The sequence below is a fragment of the Poecilia reticulata genome, chromosome 9 (assembly GCF_904066995.2).
Source record: "Poecilia reticulata chromosome 9, P_reticulata-male-v2, whole genome shotgun sequence".
Taxonomy (NCBI): Eukaryota; Metazoa; Chordata; class Actinopteri; order Cyprinodontiformes; family Poeciliidae; genus Poecilia; species Poecilia reticulata.
In genome coordinates this window covers 8,543,902-8,567,986 of record NC_088838.1, presented here as the reverse complement: position 1 = coordinate 8,567,986, position 24,085 = coordinate 8,543,902, and the positions used below count along the sequence as shown (strand labels likewise).

General features: G+C 39.8%; 1 protein-coding gene across 2 annotated transcripts in view; it reads right to left on the bottom strand.

Annotated features, from left to right (window-relative positions):
* galnt9 (polypeptide N-acetylgalactosaminyltransferase 9) overlaps positions 1 to 24,085 on the bottom strand; it is a 116,205-nt gene that overhangs the window by 2,530 nt on the left and 89,590 nt on the right. For both annotated transcript variants that reach the window (XM_008417601.3, XM_008417604.3), the window contains 4 exons: positions 14,466 to 14,651; positions 12,263 to 12,400; positions 7,774 to 7,869; positions 45 to 212 (listed from right to left, as the gene is read on the bottom strand). In XM_008417601.3, the coding sequence (XP_008415823.1) occupies positions 45 to 212; positions 7,774 to 7,869; positions 12,263 to 12,400; positions 14,466 to 14,651 (588 nt within the window). The remainder of the gene's footprint in view (positions 1 to 44; positions 213 to 7,773; positions 7,870 to 12,262; positions 12,401 to 14,465; positions 14,652 to 24,085) is intronic.

Genomic DNA, 24,085 nt, shown 5'->3' with positions numbered 1-24,085 from the left:
GCTGTTTAATGTTCTTTCTTCTCTCTCTCTTTTTTTTTTTGTACCTGTGTAAAATCCCAAAGCCGTTGGGAAATCCTGGAGACGGCGTCGCATTTTTTCAGACTCGGTGTGCGTCCTCTGCCGTCATCGATGAGACATTTTGTGTCAGGAAGAAATGTGGTCGACCCCAGGGGTCCAAGCTGGAGAAGACCCTCGGTGGAGTAACGAGCGAGCTGGAGCACAACAAAGTATGAACGGAAAGTACTGTCATCATGGGAGTCACTGCTTGAAGCTGTGAAACAAATACTTCACTTAGAAATGCATTAATCACTTTAATTCCATTAATATTTTATGCTTTAATGATGTCAAACCGGGAGATTTAAGTCGTATTTGTTTCACTTTTTTGTGTCCTAATTTTAACTTAAACCAAATACTTGTTTAGTCTACTTTGGTCTGTGTGCTTATTTGAGAAGCGGAATGGGAAAAAAAAAGAACCAAAACTTGATTCCACATTGTTTAATACCGTTCACAAAAGTGTTTTGTGTTGATCGCATCTGTTGCATAATTTAGAGTTCAGACAGCATTTATTATTGATGGGAGTAATCCCTGCTGAAAAATGAGATGACAATGATCAGAAGGTGTTAAGTATAACAACAGCGCCCCCTTTAAAACTCTTTTCTTCTGCTTGTTCCCTAGGAATGTTAGGGTGTACATTTTAAAATCCTACAGGTGGGTGTGAAAACCTTTAGCTGGGAATGATATTTATTTTTGGTTGAGAAAAAAAAGCTTTGTAAACAAGAAAAAATCAATTTCGTAACCAAATCAATGGTGAACTTGAGGTCACAATCTTAACGTCTCAATAACTCCCATAAATATTCAGACGTAATGAAATGCAAGTATTACACTGGTTAACTGTGACCCAGAGCCACAAACTACCGTATACATTTTCAAAACATAAAAATATGTAAACTCTTTAGCGTGTATCTTTTTAAGAGGAAACGTATCGACAGATGAAACATCTGAGTTTTCAGATGATTTTAGATTCAACGTTCTATCCCAAACAACCCCCCACCCCCAAAAAAGCTTTGTTGAGGTTTCCTCTGGCGTTTAGATAAGAATATTTTAAACACTGACAGATTAAAAATAATGCTGCCATTTTCCATAAGTTAGCTGGGGCCAGAGTTCTTGATCTCATTTTGTGCAGCTATTTGGCATCGGCGTCTTACTAAGTGTTCAAACTGTGGCTGAGCAAACCGAACAACCTGACAGGCATTTACAGTGAAATATATTTAAAATGAGACCATATCAGATGATTTGCCAAATTAAAAAACAAACAAAAAATGTAGTTTCTTTTAATAGTGTAAATGACTTGTGTAAATGTTCTTTTATGATCAGCCTGTATTATAATTCATGATTGAAATGAGTTGTGGGAGTTTTAGCTGTGAAGTCTGAATAGAACTTAGTAGGTTGGGGATATTAAAAATCAGAATAAAAGACATGTTGTGGCTTGAATGTCCATCAATATCAGGCATAATTTTAAGTGTAGAGTAAATAGTGTGATATTGGTAAATTTCCTTTTTTTGTGTCCTTTCATTATGAGGTAAGTCTCATGGACAAATTCTAAGCAAACCAGATATTTATTTGAATAGAACTTGGTAATATTTTACTGAGCTTCAAAGATAATTCAAAAGGCTGACTGCCTGAAGTCAGCATATAGGAATAATTCAGTGTGTGCTTTACTGTAGCTTTAAAAAAAAAAAAAAAAAAAAAGATGTCAAGTTTGAATCTGCAAACAAACACTCAACACCTATACAAGTGTGAACTGGTTTAATCACATTGACAAACATGCACAGTTGTCCTGGGTTCTGCTTTTGATAAACTGTTAAAAGATATCACACACAAACACACACGCAGCATTCTTTTTGACGTCTGAGCCAAACAGTTGAAAGAGATAAATCTGTGAAGTGTTTGAGTTGCAGTGCAGATCTCTTCTCTGTGTGTCTGCGTGTGTGTGTGTGTGTGTGTGTGTGTGTGTCAGCGTTTCAACTGTTTCTAACCTTGCTGTTAAATCAGACGCGGCTGTTAGCTTGAAGCTTACCGTAATTTCTGGACTATAGGAGCACCTGAATACAGACGGCACCAATTAACTTTGAAAAGAAAAACATTTATGGGTCGCACTCGTTACATATTATATTATTATTTCATCATATTATTTTGATGTTTTATTATAATTATTTTACTTTTAATTTTTCATCCTTATTTAACCAAATTATGTAAAAAAAAAAACTATAAAAGGCTTTTATGTCAAAATGTGCATCTGTACTGCCACATTAGCAGTCTGAAAATATTAGTCATTCATAACAAAATGTATTGCATACAAAAAATATTATGTTAGTACAGAATGCATTCTGTACTAACATACAAGTTAGCATGTTATGTAGTTAGTAATATAGTTGGTATGTTATGAACTGTGCTAATAATGTTACTTAAAAGTAATTAACATGCTAACATGTGTTATGTTACTAACCAGTGTTGTGTTCAAGACCACCTAACCCGAGACCAAGACAAGACCAAGACCAGAGTGTATCGAGACCGAGACAAGACCAAGACTTTTAGGGTCCGAGACCGAGTCAAGACCAAGACCAGCGTCCCGCGTTACATGACACAATAAAATGTAAAATATCATCAAAATTACTTCTCAAATTGATCTGAAAGATCCACGTTCCCATAAGAACACAGATATTAAATACTTAATAAATTTAACAAATATTAAATTTAACAAACTCTTTGTTCTGCATTGCTTCCATCTCTGTGCAAAGCAGAACAAAGAGTTTTGTCTGCGGTGGTCTTGTGCCACCCTAAAAAGATAACGCCCTGGGTGTTTACCCATGTTGCTCATGTCAGAAACCACCACTGTCTGCACCATTAAACATAGCAATTGAGGCAAAGCCCTGACACTCAACTATGAACACTGACCAAGGAGCAACAAGCAAGAAGTAGATACTTGTATGCCAGTAGTTCCCAAACTTTTTGTCCTGCGCCCAGTTTCAAAACATTTTCTACTCCCCACCCCCTACAAATAGCTGTGTGGATGAACGATGTGTTTTTGAGGGGGCGGGGGCGATCGTCATATTTATCTGCAATGACACGGCGCCCCCTCTAGGGGGCGCGCCCCACAGTTTGGGAACCTCTGATGTATGCGATTCTGACAGCGTATGGTAATCTGATAGGCTCTCAGTGACACTCCAGTCCTATCCAATAAGTAAAGACCCGTGCAGAAGAATCATACTGCTCCTGAATGTCGCATCACTACATTGCAGACTTTTGGACACAGCGTTGTCTCAGATGTGCGACAAGTCAGTCAACATCTCTCCGCACAATAATTCCGGCAGTGAGTGACTTTTTTTCATCACAAATGCTTATGTGTCTCTATACAGCTTGCTTTGCTAACATCACGTCAACGGAGCTTACCTTTCTTTGAGATACTTTTCTAAGTGACGAAAAAAGTTAGACGTAGTCCCCACCGTCTGTGAAAGCGAAGCGCTGCTGAGTTAGCTGTGGCCAATGGATTTCTTATGATTTATGCAGCTCTATTCAATTACTGACTATTAGACAAAACTTCTGCCGCTGAGAGAAAACCACTGCGCATGTCTTGGAGCGCCGCGTGCGAGTGAAAGGTGGGGGAGGGGCGAGAAACATAAACAATAATTGGCAAGTCACGTTATTGGTTGGATTTTTATCGGTGCTTTTTGCATCCACTGAAAACAAAGATGTTAACAAATAAACTGGGCAGTATGCTGCATGTTTAGTGATATTTTCACAGTTGCGGTCTCGACCGGTCTTGAAATAAAATGCCGAGTCCTCAGCGCCCGAGACAAGACCGAGACCAAATGCGGTCGAGTCCGAGACAAGACCGAGACCATCAAAAAATGGTCTCGAGACCGGTCTCGAGACCAAGACCGATCTCGAGTGCTACAACACTGTTACTAACAGTAACTTATGTACTTATGTTACTATGTTAGTAACATAGTAACTTCTTAGTATGTTAGTTAAATGTAACTAACATACCAACATGTGTTAGTATGCTACATAGTAACATGGTTAGTATGTTACTAACTGTGCTAATAACATACTAACGTGCTAGTTAAATGTACTTAACATACTAACACATTTTAGTTACTAACATGCTAACATATGTTAGTATGTTGGTTAAATTTAACATACTAAAACATGTGAGCACTAACATATTCTGTTAGTTTTACTACCAAATTAGTATGTTACTAACATGCTAACTTATGTCAGTATTTTAGCTAAATGTAACTAACATACTAGCACGTGTTAGTATGTTACTAACTAACATACCGTATTTTCCGGACTATAAGCCGCTACTTTTTTCCTAAGCTTTGAACAATGCTGCTCATAGTCCGGTGCGGCTTATAGTCCGGAAAATACAGTACTAGTATGTTACTGACATACTAGCTTGTCAGTATGTTAGTTACTAACAACTAGTAGTACTAATGTATGTTAGTATACTAACATATTCTGTTCTTTAAAGTCACAGCTGTGACACAGAAGCATTGTAACATTTATTTTGTTTTTTAAGTCTCCCATGAAGGAGAGTTTTACCCACGTACTGTAATGTTAATAATCCCACTTAAATGGAATTGAATGCTTCACAAGCACCAAGTTCATCTCCATTTGGGTCAGCAATAAAGTGGTCTAAAGACAAACTAAGCTGCCGGCCTTCTTCTAAAACTCCATTTAATAACAGGAAATAAACATGTTTCTGTCAAGAGCGGGCCGCCGTTATGCAAGTTGGGAAAGTAAGAGATAAAAAAAAAATAAAAAATGCATGAACAGCATTTCCATAACAACCAGAGCTGGATTCTGCTTAATAAATAGAAAAAAAATACACACAAAAACATCCAGTTTGGCTTTTATTTATTCTGGTGTCTAAGCAAAGTTTTTGCTGAGCGCATATCCATTTCTCATCTGGATGTTTTGGTATGCTTCTTACACACTCTCTTACCCTGAAGTGCCCCAGATCTTTAGTGTTTCATTTGCATCCTGAGCACATTTGCAAAGTATCATCATAAGGTACAAAGAGAAAAAAAAAGTTTTGTTGGTCAGACATTTATGTCTGATTATTTGATTGTTGTGTTTCCAATTTTATCTTTAAGTAAAATCCTATTAATTAATCCTTTTTCCAATTGTACTTCACTAAACTATTGAGCAGAATCTGGAGTTATATTATTCGCAGCACAAAAATACATCATGTATTGTGAGGAAGGTCAGTGTCCACCTCTGTTTGCCCCTAGCAGAACCAGGCAGTGGACCCATATGAACCAGCACTAATTATAATAATAATAAAGGATTTTTAGTTACACATCCTCAGTTGGTGAAAAAGCTTGGGTACTCTGATGTTTCAAATCTTTATAATACAGTCCCATTAGGGAGCTTTCATTTGTATCCCAAAGTCATTAATTCAGTGTGACAATGTCTGCAAACATGCGGCGGAGTTAAAAATAACTTTGCTCGGCTACAAGAACAACCGTGAGTCCTGAAGCAGATGGGACGGCCCCCTCAGAGCCCTGATCTCAGCACTCCGGCTTCTGATTAGGGCGACTTGAATGCATTCCTTGAAGTGGAACTGATAGGATTGACCTGCGCTGTATGTAATCTTGCTGTATTGGCATTGTTATATAAGACTGAACTGATCTGTGTGTAACTGAGTTTCAAATGAGATGGGTTGAGGTTTTTTACAGAACATCCTTAGATGACTTATTATAATTTTACATCAATATTTGTGCATGTAAATGTACGTATGTGCTAGATCACTGTGATTAGAAAGTGTACAAACCCTCTTTCTACAAAAGTTATGTCTATATATTTTAAAATCTAAAACTACAAAAATAGTGGCTAATGGAAAAAAAAGTAAAATAATCTTTTTCCAAAAGGTTATGTAATATTCTGCCTCAAAGATAGTTTTAATATTGTCACCTTCCTAAAATAAGGCCCCAATTTATTTTTTGCCAAAAGTGATTTTGACAGAAAAACAAACAACAACAAAAAAACACCAATAAAGTGTTTTAAAATGAAGCAGAAGAGGTGGAACATCTGCTTAGTGATCTTAAATCTTTGTAAAACCACAAATTATGAGTTCAAGATCCATTAACCCAGACCATTACTGCTACACTGTGCTGACTGCTGCTTAGGGCTCAATGTGAATTAACAGACTCAGAGAAGTGAAGCACTGAGATGATTTGTTTGTATTGGTTTTCTTTGTTGAGTTAAATAGAATCAAAGGAAACATCTCAGAGTTAGATGATTAGAGACAACAAGCGCCGACTCAAACTAACCCCAGAGTGAATTATTTCACATATTCACAGGATATTCATGCTGTAAGAGAGAATGCGTCACGGTGAAGGTGGATGGAGGCTGTCACAGCAGCTTCTTTATCCTGCTGATGTTTCCAAACTTTGTGAGGGAACACGCTGGATTTGGGAATGATGGCAAAAATCTTAGAAATAAGGTATTCGATTAAAAAAAAAAAAGGCACAAGTAATTAATATAAGAGCCGAAATCTTGCGATCATTAAATTTTGTTCATTAAAAATATTGGTAAAACACTATTTTACAGGGAATGTTTTGTCATTCAGAACAACAACACGTCCAATATGAATGATTGCTCATGGTAGCAAGACTAGAAAACCATAGAGCAGTTGTATAATATAACATCTTAATTTTTATATCCTAAAAGCAGTGGTTGGAATTAATGAAATTTTTTCAATCAAGTGAATTGCATGTTGAATAATTAATCTCAATTAATCGCACTTTTACCCAAAATCATGTCGCCTATAAACATTTTCAATTCAAAACATTTTTTGCTGCTATATCTTTTTAAATAAGACGACACATGAGCTCAACAACAAAGATATTAATGTTTTTAATCTGTTATTTAGGTGAACCTTTGATCATTCATGTAAAGTTTCTAAAAAAAAAAAGAAACATACTTGCTGACATTAGCATCCGGGACATATGTGCTTACTGCAACATGTAATATTCTCAGCAAAAAAGCAATTACTTTCTTAGATTATGCAAACCTGCTGTAGCGATAACGCGTTCCCAGCTTGCACAGTAAGATTATGTGAAATGCATGTAAAGGATTTAAAGGCACCTTCAGTATTTGTCAGATCAGACCTTTGCCTCTCAGCGTTTCTTACAACCTCTGCAGGATCAGAACATGATTATGCACCAATAATCTGATTCACATTCGTCTCCTCTACTCTATGGCAAACTTAAGCACATAGAATTCTGTGGCATTTGTGAAGTTGTACATCCTAAAAAAACAAACAAACAGCACAACAATAAACCAACAGATGTGTAGGAGATGAAAACTAAGTGATTCCGCGCATGGATGAGAGTTCTGCATACATCACCGTACTTATTTTAGTTCCTTATCAACTGGATCACCTGTTAAGAGAGGAAGACGTGTTACTCCGCGGTGGAAATCCTCAACAGATAATGCGTGTGGGCGTCTACGCTCGTGTAAAAAGAGAATCAGTAAGCCGCACGCTTCTCTCCTGCCACCACTTACAATGGCAAATTTGATTTTACTCTCCATAAAGCATGAAGAGGAGAATAATTATATCAAATATTCTTCAGGGGAGTACGAAATCTGAAATTGAAGAAAAACTTTTTAACCAGTGGCCCAGTGAAGCTTTGAATGACTTTTTTTTTCTAAATGATGACTTTCACAAACGCAAAACAACCGACGCAGGAAGTCTGCCCTGACCTGGGAGGACATGCCGTGGCACGGGTACAGGATGGCTTTGTCGTCGTCCTCGGAGCCTTGGTCCAGGCAGTAGCCGCTGGCTTTACTGTTTCTCACCTGGAAGGAAAACCACAGGGGACATTTTGACTGATGGGGACAATCCAGATCTGTTTCCGTCAATAAAGAATCGGAGCATACGGAAAGTGAAACACCCAGAGATAACCCTGGAAATCACTAATGAAGCGTCTCATTATAGTTCTTGCCAACTTACTGTTGTTCTGCATCATTCAGCTGAATGTTTGATTTTCTTTTTTTAGCCACCCTTACAACACTAGCCTGAACGACACAGAGTTATATATTAACATCAGGGGAATTGAAACAGAAGAAGACATCTATTGGAAAGAGGGCAAAGCCATATATTTAAGTTAATTAAGTAAACATGTAGTTGGTTGCAGTGTAGTTACTGGGGATGTACATCAAACAGCCATTAGTAGAGTTTTATGTTGGCTTTTGCTGGTTAAACCAAAGGAGAATCAGTTCAGACTTTTTGAAGTAAAGTTCTGTCAAAAGGTTAGAAGCAGCTAATATGTTACCTAAGAAATTCATTTAGTATAAATCCAGATTAGTTGGTCCCGGGGGCTGAAATGAACGGCTAGTTTGAAGGGTGCAGTGGAGAGGATTAAAAGAGATTTATCAAAAACAACTCCATGAGAAGGATACTAAAAGTGTTTTTATGTTTGCACTGGGCAGCATTTACTCAGACGTGGATGCTTTAAAAAAAAAGAAAAAAAAAAAACGGGAAATAGAAATAGGAGGTGGTGTGCCAGCAGTCGTCTTCCTGAGTGAAACTCTTGATACTAGTTTAAATTAATAACATTAATTCAAACTAGTATTAATAGTTATTAAATGATCTTTTATTTAGTTATTCTGACTAAAACATGTTTGTGCCGCTCATAGTACATGCGTTACCCTTGGTGGTTCGTTGCCTCAGAACTCAAATTTCTGTAAAAATAATTACAGATTTTTTTTTAATACCTCAATGCAAATGGTTGGATGCTTTAAAGGTTTATAGCATGCCATTTTCATAAACTATTGTTTAGTTTTTTTTTGTTTAGTTTTTTTTTTTTGGTTTTGGACTCCGTTTACGGACTAGCTGTTATCTTCAACCTCTGGGACCGACTAATCTGGATTTATAGTAATTAAAGATGCCAAGAGAGTTTCTGCTGCAGCTCTGACATTAAATCCTTCCTTCCTTTTAACAGAGTCTCGCTTCAAAAATCCCAAATAAACCCTTTGAGATTCCTTTCTTTCAAACCAGAGACACTAAGAAATGTTCAACAGTAAATAAGTATTACTAATAAGGGTTTCGTTAGATGTAGATAATGTAAGGTATACCTAATATGTAGAGTGGCTCTAGAAGCTACCCACCTCTGTTAAAGTGCAAAGATTTTCAGAAGAAAAAAATGTCAATGATATTCTTTTTTTTTTGTTGAAACTGGCTGCTATTTCGAGCTGTTCATAATTGAATTCAACGTAAAAACAATCTAGTTCCATCAGAAGTCACCCTAAGCCTCCCTGCTCCTTACAGTCAGGCACAAACGGGACAGAAGCTTTGTTGTCCTGTGTAGAACACAACACAAATGTTTGCCAGACATTCCTGCTGCTCCTTCTGTGTTATCCTTAGTGTGCCGTGATATATGATGTATTTTTTTGCATTCTCTGTCTACGTTGATGTTAGCCAACTGGTGCAAATCAGAATAAAACAAAAAAAAACAAAAAAACTTTCTGGGTGGAAAAATGTGAAAAAGACAACTTATGAACAACATCTTTAGAGTAAAAATATCCTTCAGTAACCATCAATGCATTTTATAATTTAGCCTGCAACCAAAATATCCATGCCGTCCGTTTACATCAACGTGCTGCTGAAGGCTGATCCACTGTCTATTTCTGACACTTCCTCCCTGCTCTGCTTCCTGTAGGTCCTCCATGGCTTATTCACACAGCCGTCACAAGGCTTCAAGTCATCCCAAAGGCCTGGCCGTGATGGGATGTTATCATGCAGTGACCAGTCCCAGTTCTGTCTCGCTCTCTCCTCCGGGCGAGACGATGGTGTGTGTTTACTGTGGGCTTCGGCTTGCTGTGATTTGAATGTGTATGGCTTCATTTCCAGGTTGCGATACATCCATCATGTGGTTGTGGTCGGGGGAAGGTTCCACTCGGCCGGTCTGGACGGCGCGGCCGAGTGCAACGAGGTGCTGATGCTCGGTGACAGATGGGACACGAGTCTGCCGCAGCCGCTGTGTGGCAACGCGAAGCGACCGCTTCCCAGCTTGCCGACAGATCTGAAATAGTGCCATTTGAGAGGACGCCACTCTGAGAAATCCATTAGCCGGGTACTGGAGCAAAAAAAAAAAAAAAACTGCCAGTGGAGGAAACAAAGAACGGTGTGAATTGTCCGAAACTTTGATGAATGCAATCCCGACGTCTGCCGACATGGTTAGACCTTCTGATTTTTTGTTCCCCCTCAGAGTTTGCCCCGTATTCAAAATGGACGCGGGTTACAAAACGGTGAGTTTCAGCAAGTCTGCAAACGATGTCAGACTCAGGAGTGTGCTCGGTTCTTCAGTCTCCCATAAAAAAACCTTTCCCCCCCCCAACTGTGTCGGGTGCTCAAGCAGACACAAGACAATCAAGCTGGAATGGAAAACTAATAAGTGTTTAATTAAAACTCATTATAGGGAAATTGCATCTAATTTTGTGTAGTAATGTTGCTCTGTTAAAGCTGCAATAGAAATTTACCCTAAACCTGAAACATTGGAGTCTTGGGTTTGTCTGTCATGTGGGAGGTTGACGACACGGCATTTGGCCTGTCGGTGTCATATCGTCTCGCTGGTCAATGTCTGGTCAATTTGTGTGATTACTGCTTTATTTAAAAAGGTTATGTTTGATTAGTTTCCCCACAAAGGTGCAGGGATGTCTCAGTTCTTTATGTGATCTATTAATGACAGGGTGAAGCAGTAGTAGGACTTTCTGGTTTGGCAAATTGGGGAACATTTCAAGTTAAATGCTGAAGAAATTGCAATCACAATCATGGCGCGATGACATAATAGAGAAACTTATCAACTCCCACTTGCCTGTCAAAAACACTTCAGCCATGCAATATTGTGAAAAAATATTTTCCCCTTTACAGGTTTTTCCACTTTATTTTTTTTTGCAAGACTTTCTTTTCTTTGGTCAACAAATCTGCACCAGGTGTGTGACACTATCATGTCGATATGGATCAGAACCTTGGGGTTCTGACACCTTGTTGAATTTATGGAACAAAGAAATAAAACGATCAGAGCCTCCTATTCACAAATACCTGATCCGACCCATCTCAGGTCTGAAAAATGAAACTAAAGGTTTTTTTTTCTTGATTGAGAATGACACCAGATGAGCTGCATGTATTCAGCATTCCTGCTGTTCAATACAGGAGCAAGTTGATTCTTTAAAGTTGAATCAAAAGGAGCAAGTTGTTTCTTTAAAGCTTGGAAATCAAACAGCACAAATGATTTAAAGTACTAAGAGCTGAAGATCATTTTATAAAAGGACCACCATCCAGATGGTGTGCTGCTTGTTGTGTTTGTGTATCTTTCCCGGTGACATTAGTTCTGAGGTAGCCTGGTAAAAACCAGCCCTTGCAGTTCACTTTGCTCCCTGCAGACGGTCTGGGCTCTCGGCTGCTGAGAAACGATTTCTTCCTGGAGGAGTGGACTGTGTTGAAGTTTTAAACTTTACCCAATCGCTAACGACGTGACGTATGTAATGCAGCAGTTCCAACGCTATGAAGCTTACCGGAAATTGACTGAGCTGTAAACTGACTGAGCCGTCCTCCACTGCGAAGAGAGAAGTGCCGATCCGAACGAGACGATTGCTAATGTTACCTCAATATTTGGACGCGAGGTCAACATGCTGTCATTGCATTGTTTTGGAATTAGCTGCCATTGCCAATTCTAAAACAATGAAGAAACTCAATGTCATTGTTAACAGCTTCTCCTTCTGTTTGCTGATTGGTCCGGTAAAAAAATCTACGAGAGAGAATCTGAGTCAAGGGGAGAAAGACCAGACTGTGCTGGAAGCGAAAGTTGTTTTTTTTAGCAGAATTGCACAGGAAAGCAATAGCCAGGTGATTTAAGGACCTCAGAGAAAATTTACATATGTTTTAGGTATTTAGCAGTACTGTGATTTTGACTCATAGCTTGGAAACTTTGACTTCAAACATATTTTTTTCCCCCAAGTAGATCTTACTTTAAAAAGAGAATCACACACACGCACACAAAAAAAAGCTTCTGAAGAGCTAATTTTCATTATTGATCATTTGCTGAATCAAATTATCCACCCTGACTTTAGCATCCTCTTTAAAAACAGCTCCCTTTTATTACCTCACCTGCAACAGAATCACAGCTTATGTTATGCTTAATTTAACATTCAGTTTATTTCCAATAATCCCTTTAGCTAGCGATTCTCCCACCTCGCCATACGTGATGGTGTTGTTGTAGATCCGCATCTCCGGGTAGACGTGCTCCAGGTACCAGCGAAAGCTCCGACACTGCATCCTTTTCCTTAAGGCCACGCGCTCCGAGACATCGCCGAAATCAACTCCCGGGTTCTGTCGGCATGCGGCGCAAAGCAAAGACAAAGAAAGGACAAAAATTGTTTTTAAAAAGTCAGGCGCAACACACAGTATAGCAGAGTCTTCTGCAGGAAAGGAAGAAGAAGGAGTTATACGGCGTTGCATTTAGGTAAGAGACAGAGAGGTGCACTCGTCATGTGAGACCTTCATTGTTTCTCCATTAGACCTGATCTGTACTTAGCAGATTCTAATCAGCTGCTTGATTATGAGCGCTCACGTCCAGATAGCTTTATAGAGGACGGTCTCTGAATGAACCGGGGGAAGGCCTAATAGCTGAAACGCCTCAGGCTTAATTCTGACACTCACACACACACTATATGCATATCAATATGTGCTGCGTTAATGTGGACTCATATGGAAATAAATGCATTGTGCACCAATCCAATATCAATATCTGCATAGCTCCAGAATTTGAAAATAATTCTACATTGGTGACACCCAATCCATAAGGGCAGATCTATTCAGTCTATTTCTATGTTTGTGCTCTGAGCGATGTCATGCTTTATTATTTATTTTACATTATTTTTTAGAATCCCTAATTGCACTTTATGAACCATTGGAAAGAAGGTTTGTTGCAGTTTATTTTTGACTATGTTTAGCCAACGTAGTCAACCTATAGTTTTTGTCAGTTTCAATTTCTTTATTTATTTTACATTGGATTTTATACTCCAATTTGCACTGACTGAACAAATTAAAGTTGTTTTGACATGTTTGACCAACCTTGTGAAGCTAATGGTGTATTAAAGTGTTCTGCACTGGTGCACAGAACACCAGTGCAGAACTGAATAAATTTTTAATTCAGTACATTTATATCCGTTTAGAAAAATGAAACGTCTTGAGTCAATTCAGTTCTGTTTTTCTGTGACGAATTGATGTCTGTCGATATTAAACCTCAGGTATCTGTATCTGTATCTGTATCGGAAGTGGAAAACAGTGGATGGGTGTAGGTCCAGTTAGGATGCACAGCAACCACATCCAAAGAGATTAATACACACAGCAACACACGCATACACACGCACACACACGCACACACACACACACACATCTGCTACCAGATGCCGTTTCCAAGAAAAGCCTTTTCTGCTGCCAGCTACGAAGCCCGCTTCAAGTCTGTATCAATAATGAATTCCAGTTCGAAATATCCACTCGCTTCTCGGCTACCGGAACACCAACACACACATCCAGACTCTCCGGGCTGCTGTTTGGTATTTGGACTCAGGGCTGCCCACTGTGGCGAATCATAAAGCCTTCTCTATTCAAAGCAATTGTGCTCTCAGCAGGCACCTCAGACAATAACAAGGGTCTGTGAGTGTGTGTGGGGGACTTTGGAGGGGGTTTGATGAAATAATCGTAGCATTAGGTCTTTACAGTACACAAAATAACTCCCCGCCACAGGACAGCTGGGGTAATAACATGCCATGCCACTGAGTTCGGGAATGGCTAGTTCGTCACCTGCCACCTTTTACTCTCCCCATATGTACCTCTACTGCTCCTGCTGGAATCTGCTGCTGATTCTGTTCTGGCTTCGATGTGGTTTCATTTTGCAAGAGTGTATATACATATAAATATAAAGACAGTAGTTATATATAACTAAGCAGCAGCTGCTTATTAAGGTTTTCGAGAATATCAACACATTGTTTTAGGAAGCATTTAGAGATTTGAGCTGTCCTTCATTTATAATCATCTTCTTCTCGGCGCCGAAGGAGATGAATTCAATATTAAACTCTCCATTAATAAAAGCTGCTGTTTAGTAGACCCATCTCAGTAGACTCTTGAAGGCAATTATGCTAAACTGACATGAGGCTTGTTTTCTTGTTTTTTCTTTTTACTTAGTGCTCTTCTCGTCTGATTCAGCTCTTCTTTCCCCTCACTTGGCCCACCGCCAGTGTGAAGGTCACGGAGGATGAAATCTGAATTTTGAATTTGTATCGATCAGCGTCTCACCTGGCCTGCAGGTTTGAATGAACAAGTGAGATGTGGGGAGGGGGGAGGCGGCCAAAGGTCGCGTGGGGATTAAAGCGCGGCATGAAGAGAGGCTCACGTTCATGGGAATGTTCCAGGCCATGTAGACGTGGGATTTGTATTCGTCCATCCACACCTCCGCCGCTCTCAGGGCGTTGCGCTTGGCGTAGTAGTCGATGTCGTTGTTGTAGGGCTTCTTGGTGCGCTCGATGTGGGCGACCCTGGCGCACGGCAGGACCTCCATGCTCCCACCGCACTGCCATACCTAGACGGCACAGAGAGGAAGTGGTGTTTTCATCAAATATGGCGGTCCAAATGGACATTTACACTGCCATTACAGGTATTTGAGAGTTCTCCTGTTTTGGCTTTTTTTCCCTCCACAATAAATGTAATTTAGACCATCAAACAAAAAAAAAAAAATCGAATTAGACCAAGATAATCTGTACGAACAAAAAAAAGTGTAAAGTAACACTTCTTCCAATGCTACTTTTGCCTTCTGGAGAAATTCACAGCTCCCAGTCAGAAACGACCAATCAGAACCAAGTGGAAGATCTTGACGCCGTCAGTCATGCTCATGCAGCTGCGCTAATGGTGGAGAAGCAACTGACTGTTCCAGAAAAACCATTTATCCGCCGACATGGTGGCCATGATAACTGGCCTTAGAGGAGAGAAAGGGGAAGAGTGTGAGCAACACGTATACAAGCTTGATTGGCAGTGCTCTTGCCTTAAAACATGAACGCCAGAGACGGGCACCAGTCCTCCACTACAGCCTACAAGGACAAGCAGGAACAGACACTTTGTCACCATTCAGCTTTTATCTGGTGGAGCAAACAGCTGCAAACTAACAGCTTTATTTCATGGAGCAACTCGATGACACATCTGAAGTTCCAGCCCATTTAGAATTACAACATTATTAAAAGTGCTATTATGTTATTGTCATTGTTACGGCTTAAACATTACTACTGCAATTCTTATTTTAGAACTTATTTGAAGTGAATGAAAAAGCAGGATGGATGTTTTATAAAACCCACCTACAGCTCCACGTCCCAGTCCTGAGTGAGTTACCAGTGACAACCAGAAATCCCCATTACGACGAGTGTATGGCACAGAGAGTTATATAAGAAACCAGGCGCTGCATAAATGTCACTTTTAAAAGCATCAGTCAGCGCAGAGAGAAATAATTGATTGTAGTCTGAGGGATGTTGTGATCCCCGACTACATGCTCAGGGTGGTGAAGCAGAAAAGTCATTTCTCAAAGCCATGTAGAAAAAAGAAAAAAAGAAAAAGATAAAAGAAAAAATAACTCTGCCAAAGCAGGGCCCTCTCTTGAAATAAAGTCTGCCTGTCTGGGAGAATGCGCGTCACGCTGGGGTAAAGAGGCGCAGCAGCTGCATCCTGACACAGTGCCGCCATAAGGCCAGAGCGTATGTTAATGTTCTTACAGCTACGCGAACTACCGCCTTCTCCCCGTCACCCACTGTGTCCTAATGATTATCACCGCAATGTGCAACAGATGCTGCCATTCATTAACATCTCTATGACCCCCAAAATGAAACACGCTGCACACTGTTAGGAGAATATCGCTGGGAAAATATTTTCTCCAACTACCTGAGGAAAAGGGAAAGAAGCCCCGCGCCGAACGGGCAGCATTTATTTAACGATCGGTACGGCCAACGACAGCTTCCTGTTTCGGACGCGTGACGGCGAAACAATCCTGCTTGGACACGAGAAGGCCAAAGCTGAAGTTTCGTTTTTACAGGTACATATTAAACCTCGACTGGTGCTTTTCGTTTCCCATGGGGAATATTTTTGGCCGTAAAGCAGCAAACGTGGAACCGATTCAGAATCAGTGCCCATTTACATTTTAACAAGGGAACCTGTCACCCGGGGAAACGCGGTGACTCACTAATGCAGTCCTGATGGTTATAACAATGGACCTTTGCAGCGCAGCTGAACCGGAAATATCAGGCTTTGGTACATCACAAATATGCTTGAGTCAGTTGCAGTGTTTTAAGTTACCATATTTGTCACTTTTAAAACGATTTAATTTGCTGGCACATAAATACTCATATAATGGCGTGAGATGCTTAAGACAGGGGGAAGTCTGTCTTTCGCAACTTCTCATTATTCTAATGAACAGTTTCTTCTGTTATGATTCCGTTGATGCATTTGTTAAAATGAGATGCTATTCTACAATGTTGTTGTTTAATTTTGTAAAACCTTTCATAACCCCGATTTATCTCAACCTTTTGTTGCTGTAATGTACTTTATTGGAGTTTTATGGGATAGATAAACACGCAGTAGTGTTTTTTATGGATAAAATATATATATACTGTATATTCCTGTAATGCTCAAAGAGGCAGGCGCCCTCGTACGCATTTGATGAGTTAATAAAATCTATCAGAGGTATCTACGCTGTTGTTCTCTCCCTGAAACCGTCTGTATCAGCAGTGAAGGAGTCTGGGAAGGAGTGACCCGAGCCGTGACACCTCTATTGACCGACAAACCCCCTCATCTTCACCTCTGATCTACCGCCACGACCCCGCTCTAAAGAAAATCCATTAGTGCTTTCGAGTCGAGTTTATCCATTTTTCTTCCGCCCCATGATGCAGTTCCCTCCCCACATACGGCTTGGTGATTGGTGCCTTTTTCGTGGACGTTTTTTTTTTTTTTTTTTTACGTCCCTGCAGCTCCTATCTGTCTCCCTTGGCAACAACCCTTGGATGTGTAATGCTCTCTCTATGTCCTTTATTTTCCCCTCCCACCCCTTCTGTTTGCTATGTAAAAAAAAAAAATCAATAGCAGGAGTGTAGTTAGTGTGGAAGTGTATGCGGTAACTGGGTATGGATATATGCGCGCGCCACTCGTGGATAACTGTAAATGTGGATATGCGTAATCACAGTTAGCAGTTGGCACTTAAAGAAAATTGCAGATCAATACCCTCCAGAGCTGTTTCTCCAGGGCCGCAGAACCTGTCAGGAAACGACACGCGCCAAACTGTAAATGGTTTGTTTGAATCAAATTAGGCCTCAATTTGTTTGACTGAATAAAAATTAAAGAGCAATTATCATCTTATTTACATTCAAGCTATAAAAATTTAAATAGGCTGTGCTCACGATGATTTTTTTTTTTTTTTACATCTAAAGATTCCACTTCATAATCATGTACTGCAAATAAAGTATGCGTTATAAAATGTTTTACAATGTACCTCAGTCAGGCATATCATTATGACCCCCAACAGATGAAGTGACTACTGATGTTTTATGGCAATTATTAGTGGGTGTGACATATTAGGAAGCATTTCGTGATAAAAGTTAATGATGGGGTAAGAAGCAGGAAAAATGTTTGGTGCAAGAATTTCAGTGAGTTTAAAAAAAAAATAGTTTTGATTCCTGTTGTTCAACCTTCTGGCCTTCAGACTCTCCAATCCTCTGAATTTTCCCTGCTTACTTCAAACCCGTATTAGGCTGGAATGAAGTGTTATTGTTATAGATATCATCTGTCTGCACCGTAACCTTCGTGACCCTAATTCAAGTTGGATGTGTGAGGGAAGTTAATCAAACGCGCCAGCGATGGAACAGGCCGGGAGGTTCAGGGAGGCGAAGGTGCATTTCCTTCAAAATTTAAACACTCGATAAGTTGCTGCGAGAACGTTCGCAGGGAATAGAGTGTTGCGAAGGATGCTGATGAAAACCTCTTCTCAGCTCAAAAAACTCACAATATATATATGAACTCAGCAAACTGTCAAAACAGTGTTTTATATGCCAGGATTTTTAATACCTGTGAGCTTTTAGGTGGCAGTGGTGCTTTAGTAGCTTTGATTTTATGACAGGCTCCAAGTTAGCTCCTGATCACTCTAAACAAGTCAATCTTTATTCTTATTTATAAGGCCTTAACTTGGACTTCTCCCTTTGTATTTGTTGGAAAACATAAATAAACAGAAAATCCACTGGAGAATATTCTATTTGTTGTGAGAACTTACTTTTTACTTTTGGTGCCTGAAGTCTGAAACAAACTCGGAAAGAAACATTTCCAGAAAAACATGAACTTACAGGTGCTGCTGTCGGGGAATGTTTTTAAGGTAAATGAGTTTTTAAGGTAAAAAAATTGAGGAATCTTTTTTCAAATTGTATTTATGATGATGTTCATCTGTTTTGACGTGAAGGTTCTGTAAACTCTGTGCTGCTGCCAGTCATGACTAAAACTTTCTTGTAAGAGACATTTTCAATCTCAATGAGATTTTCCAGAGGAAAAAAAAAGTTGACAATCGTTTCCTGGTTAGACATTCAAACAAGACGATTAATTAAAAGTCATATCAAAACTCTGGTTAGATGAGAAAGGCTAACATTAAGTGTATGGACTGGACTGGACTCAGAAATCAAACCCATGACAGAAAAACAACCAATTTAAATTATTTCTATCTTTACTGTCAGGATGTTCAAATATCCAAATAGAGTAAAAGCAAAAGCTTATTGATGGTTACAAATGTATATTATTTCTTGGCAACTTGGGAATGGACATTGATCCAAATATTAGGCAGAGGGAGGAATTATGGCTGTACGAATATCAGCATTAAAGCCTGAAGTTATTTATAATATATCTGAAAACGTAATGCTTCAAATTAACTGAAGACAATCCTGCACATGAGCAGCATTTACAAACTTGTCAGTACCACTGTATGTGGATATTTAAGACCCAGTTCTTTTATGATAATCCATGAATTATTAGCTGCTGTGCTTACAAATAAAACTACAATATCTACATCTGACTATTTCAGTTTTGCTTACATAAATTTAAAAACATGTCCATACAGGACGTCTGGATTTATTCATTACAGCGGGATGAATCTTTCTTCGGTGCAATATGAGCCTAGCTAACTCTGTCGCTTTTAATATTCCGGCAATGATTAAAATAACAACAAATGTGAACACCAGATAAAATTGCTTTAATCTGCAGCCTCTCGTGACATCCCACAGGAAGGTCCTCTGGTCTGCATTTTTGCAAAGTCCATTTGGAGGTGACCCTTCGTCTAATTGCAGCCTGCATCGTTAAGTGGAAACACTTAACACAGAGATCTTTGATGTGGTGGGAATGCAGTCGCTAATCTAATTTAATTGTCTGTGTACATACAGTTAGTTAATTGCTGGTGGACCATTTTGCCAAATAAGCTCCTGAAAACATCAGCGTAAAAGCTTTAAACTGTAAACGGGCTCTCTCCGGTGGCTGTGTAAAGCTAAATATATTCGGTAAAGCAGTATGACGAGTGCCTATTGAAGTCAACAACGCATTTTAAGTACATTCTCCAAAAAAAGAAACAAATAAATATATGAAATAAAGTTTTTCAAAAGGATGTGAAAAACATCCCTGCAGTAAAACAGTAGAGAAAGTCTCTTATCTTTGAGCCCAGATTGGAATAACACCCCAGGATTCAGACAAACTGTTTGTGTGTGTGTGCGTGTGCGTGTGCGTGCGTGCGTGCGTGTGTGTTTAAGAAGTTTTGTAACTGGAGTTTGCTCTCATATTTAGTCTCAGTTTAATGCCAAATAAATAAAAGGCTGTAGGAGAGGTAAAATTTGGTTTGATACAAATAATCGACATTATAAAAGATGTAAAGCTGGATAAGAGGCGCCTATAGTGACGCTTTAGAAATATGGACATTGGTGAAGTTTATTCTGATACATGAAGGTCTTCTCAAAGCAAGATGCATTTCAAATAGACCCATTTTCTGTAGCATGGCACCTGAGTGACACTTGAACCAAGTGGGTTGTTGAAGACATAAACAAACTGGCCACTGTGCATCTGGCCAGAACCGGAAATGACCTCTTTAGCCTGAAGGGCTTCCTTACAAGGTCAGTTTTAGTTATTTCTTTAAGTCAGGCTCTGTGAAGTTATCAAAAGTAGTTCCCTTGCCTGTTACCTATAGCAGGAAGGTGTCACATCACCTTGAGCTTTGCTTTAAAGGAAAATAAATCAGAGTAGAGGAAAGCATCAAACAACTAAAGGAGTTGGAAGCAACTCCTTTAGTTTCCTGTACGACTAACAGTTCAACGCTAAATCCAAAAGCTCGATTCATTCATGGTGGAGCTGGAATCAACGGATGGATATCACTGCTGGTGGATTCCAGATGCTGTTCAAATACTGAACAGGAGAAAATTTCCAAGTCTCTTGATAGAGGCTTTCAAATTGTTATCTCAGCAGTCTTTTTTTTTTTGCAAATTAGCCGTCTGACTTTTCCCCCCAAAAGTGGTCAAATGAAAAGCAGAGCGGGGCAACAAGGAGCCAAGAGCCCAGACTGAGTTGATGAAAGGCTGTGATGAGCTCATACACACTTGGTAGCATGCTCCGCCTGACAGGGACGGCTGACATGTTTGACACACAGGGTTAAAAGCTATATCCTCCGGTGACAAATAGACACTTCAGGATCTCCCAAATGAGTGTGTCGGCAGTCGAGGGTCAGCTGGAGTTCATCGCTTTAAACCCAGCTCGGTGACTAATGCGACTCGGCAACAGACAGACACAGGTAGGTGTGATGAAATGTCAGCGGTAGGATTCTGCCTCAAACACAAACCCCAGCTGTCGCGCGGATTCAAGCCATTTTCAGCAACGCATCCGCGTCCTGCAAATGTAAAAAAAAAAATGCCTAAATTTTCTGGTGCTGCTTTACTTCAGACAATAAGGTTTATTTCTCTGCGCCGGATGTGTTATTTAGAAACACAGTGCGGATGCGTTCAGTTTGTTTTTTCTGCCACTGTGTTGCTGAGGTGTCACGCGCTACTGACCCTTCAATAACGGCTACTTTTCATCTTGTGAACATTTCGAGTGGTTGGCTAATTTTGCCAGTAAGTAACATTTGAAAAGCTGGCCAAATAGTCTTCCAGACGCGTAACTAATGCATGCAGAACGGGCCGTGCATTCGCATTAATCCAGGAGCTCAATTTTTGAGAGCACATTTATGATGAAATTCCTTTCCAATCAGGCATCCTAAGCTCACTATTTTAGTACCAACTATTACCCGGGCACATACAGAAGGAAAAACAGAAATGCTGTGATACTTACGTAGCAACATTTACAAAAAGGTCCCATGTCAAATTTCAACACTTTCAAATCAGGTTTTCAAAATTTTGAGTCAAAATGCATAACACAATGTGTCAAAAAAGGACTTGCTGGGAATTTATTGGGAATAGATTCAGTGTTTAAAACCATGAACTCTAAAAAGGGACAGAAGGAAGAAAAAAAAAAAGACAGATAGACAAAGAAAGACAGAAAGAAAGAAAGACAGCAATAGAAAGAGATTGAGAATTTTTTTTAGACAATTGAATACTGAAAAAATTATGGATGAGCAAACATTTTCCACAATCAAGTTTTCTTTTTTAACAATTATCCAGACATGGTAAGTACTTCCATCAAATTGCTTATTTTCTAGAGCTGCCTTTCCCAAAGCCGAGGTCGAGACGCCACCATTTTGGATTGCAATTGCAACATCATTTTCAAAGATATTTATGTCAGACTTGAAGTACTTTTTCTTTTCAAAGTGTTTCATCCATCCATCCATCCATTTTCAAACACCCTTATCCCTCAGTGGGGTCGGGAGGGTTGCTGGTGCCTTTCTCCAGCTAACGTTCCAGGCGAGAGGCGGGGTCACCCTGGACAGGTCACCAGTCTGTCGCAGGGTAACACAGAGACAAACAACCATGCACACACACACATACCTAGGGACAATTTGGAGAGGCCAATTAACCTGACAGTCATGTTTTTGGACTGTGGGAAGAAACAGGAGTACCCGGAGAAAACCCACCATGCACAGATGCACAGGGAGAACATGCAAACTCCATGCAGAAAGACCGGGGCCGGGAATCGAACCCAGAACCTTCTTGCTGCAAGGCAACAGCTCTACCAACTGTGCAGCCCTGTTTCGATTAAAACTAAAATAATTCCCTTTCCCCCAGATGTAGTAACAACAGTATCAGTTGCATTTTGTCAGTCTACAGCACCGTATGATATATTTGTCAGCATAAAATGTTGATAAATATTCACCAAAATCAATTCACAGATTAAAACTAAGAGCTCAGCTAAAAACAGCAGGGAAACAGCAGAATGGTGTAGGGAAGCTATTTAGATGAGATGATGAAAGGTATTTGCTGTTTAGATAATTAAAAGCATCAACATAACATTTGTTTTCTACTTAGGGAAAAAAATCATAAATAGATTTGAGGCTGAAAACCAGGAAAGCTTCCCTTTAATGGCGGTTTACTAATCAGTCATTATTTTTGCACTTCCAGCACGCCACAGTGCCAATTACTTTTCAACTTTTGACGATTGGATTATTGATTTCAAGGCAGACCTGCATTCACAACTTCCCTGAAGCTCAAGTAAAAAAGAAAAAAAAATCACAATTAACTTGGAAGAAAGTGACTAACTCATTTGCTGTGTCCCCATGAGATAATAACTTGTGCGCACAGAGTTACATCTGGGGAATTTTACACGCCCCATCTTAATTGAAAATTTCTCCTCTTTGCAATCAGAAGGAAAGCTGCGTTTTTCCAGAGGAAAAAAAAAAGTCTGCACTAGTTCAAAGAAATACTACAAAATGCTGATGAAGGTGCAGACTACCTGCACTGTGCAATTACATCTTTTCATGAAGACAGGGCCCTCACTGGATACTGGGCATCATAGTCAACTTTTATCGTTGATATATTTGCTGAGAAACAAGGAGGACAGCAAATATTGAAACATGAGAAAGTCACCTGTTTTTTTTTTTTTAATTAGCTCTGCTGGCCTTAAGCAATGCTTGATCACATCCGAGCTAATTTCAAGGTACAAAAAGCTGTGCCAGTCATTAAACAGAAACACATTTCTACACACTTTCACACATTCTTCTTTTTAAAACAGTCATTTCAGTGCTGTTGGCTTTGTGTGTAAGAATATATCATAGATTCTCATAGTGTGACGTATCCAAGAATCTGTCAAATAACACTCCAGGTCGCTCATTTTGTTCCGACATGAACATGCCTACATGCACACGTTAAAGATCAGATTTCCCTCCAAGTTCACAGCTGTAAAAGAGAGAAACGTTTTCACTCCTGAGGTATTTCTTTTTGTGACATGCCGACTCGTTAATAGGGTTCCCTTCACACTGGACTTGGAATGCACCGTGACTTCACACTCAGTTAGAATGTAGATAGTCTCCGCAGAGTCTTAAAGATGCCTTCTGGGATGCATCAAGAGCGCGCTGTGCTCCCAATTACGCATCATGGAGCATGAGATTTTCCTGTTATGAGAGTACAGTTACAATCAGCTGTGACACTGTGGAGCCTTATTATTACGGTGGCAGAATACAGCATTCGTAGCTTACCGACTGCCTAAAGGAGCCTGGTAGGAACAGTGGTAGCTCCTCCTCTGGCATGGACCCACCTATCTATTGAACAAAGTGAAAGAAGGGATGCCGTTCAGAGTGGTCAACCTAACCATGCTCACTCTGGGCAGGCAGGGCTCTAAATGACACAACGTAATGCTCTTAGTACATTGCCTCACATCACTGCTCTGGTTGCAGCATAAGGTTCTCATCAAGCTGCAGAGACGATCAATCTAAAATCCAGTATGCCCGTAAACACAGTGCCATGTCAGAGCCTTGCACATGAAAGTGGAGAGTTCTTGATGAAACAGGGTTCGCAGCAGCGGCTGAATGGTTCGAAAACTTGG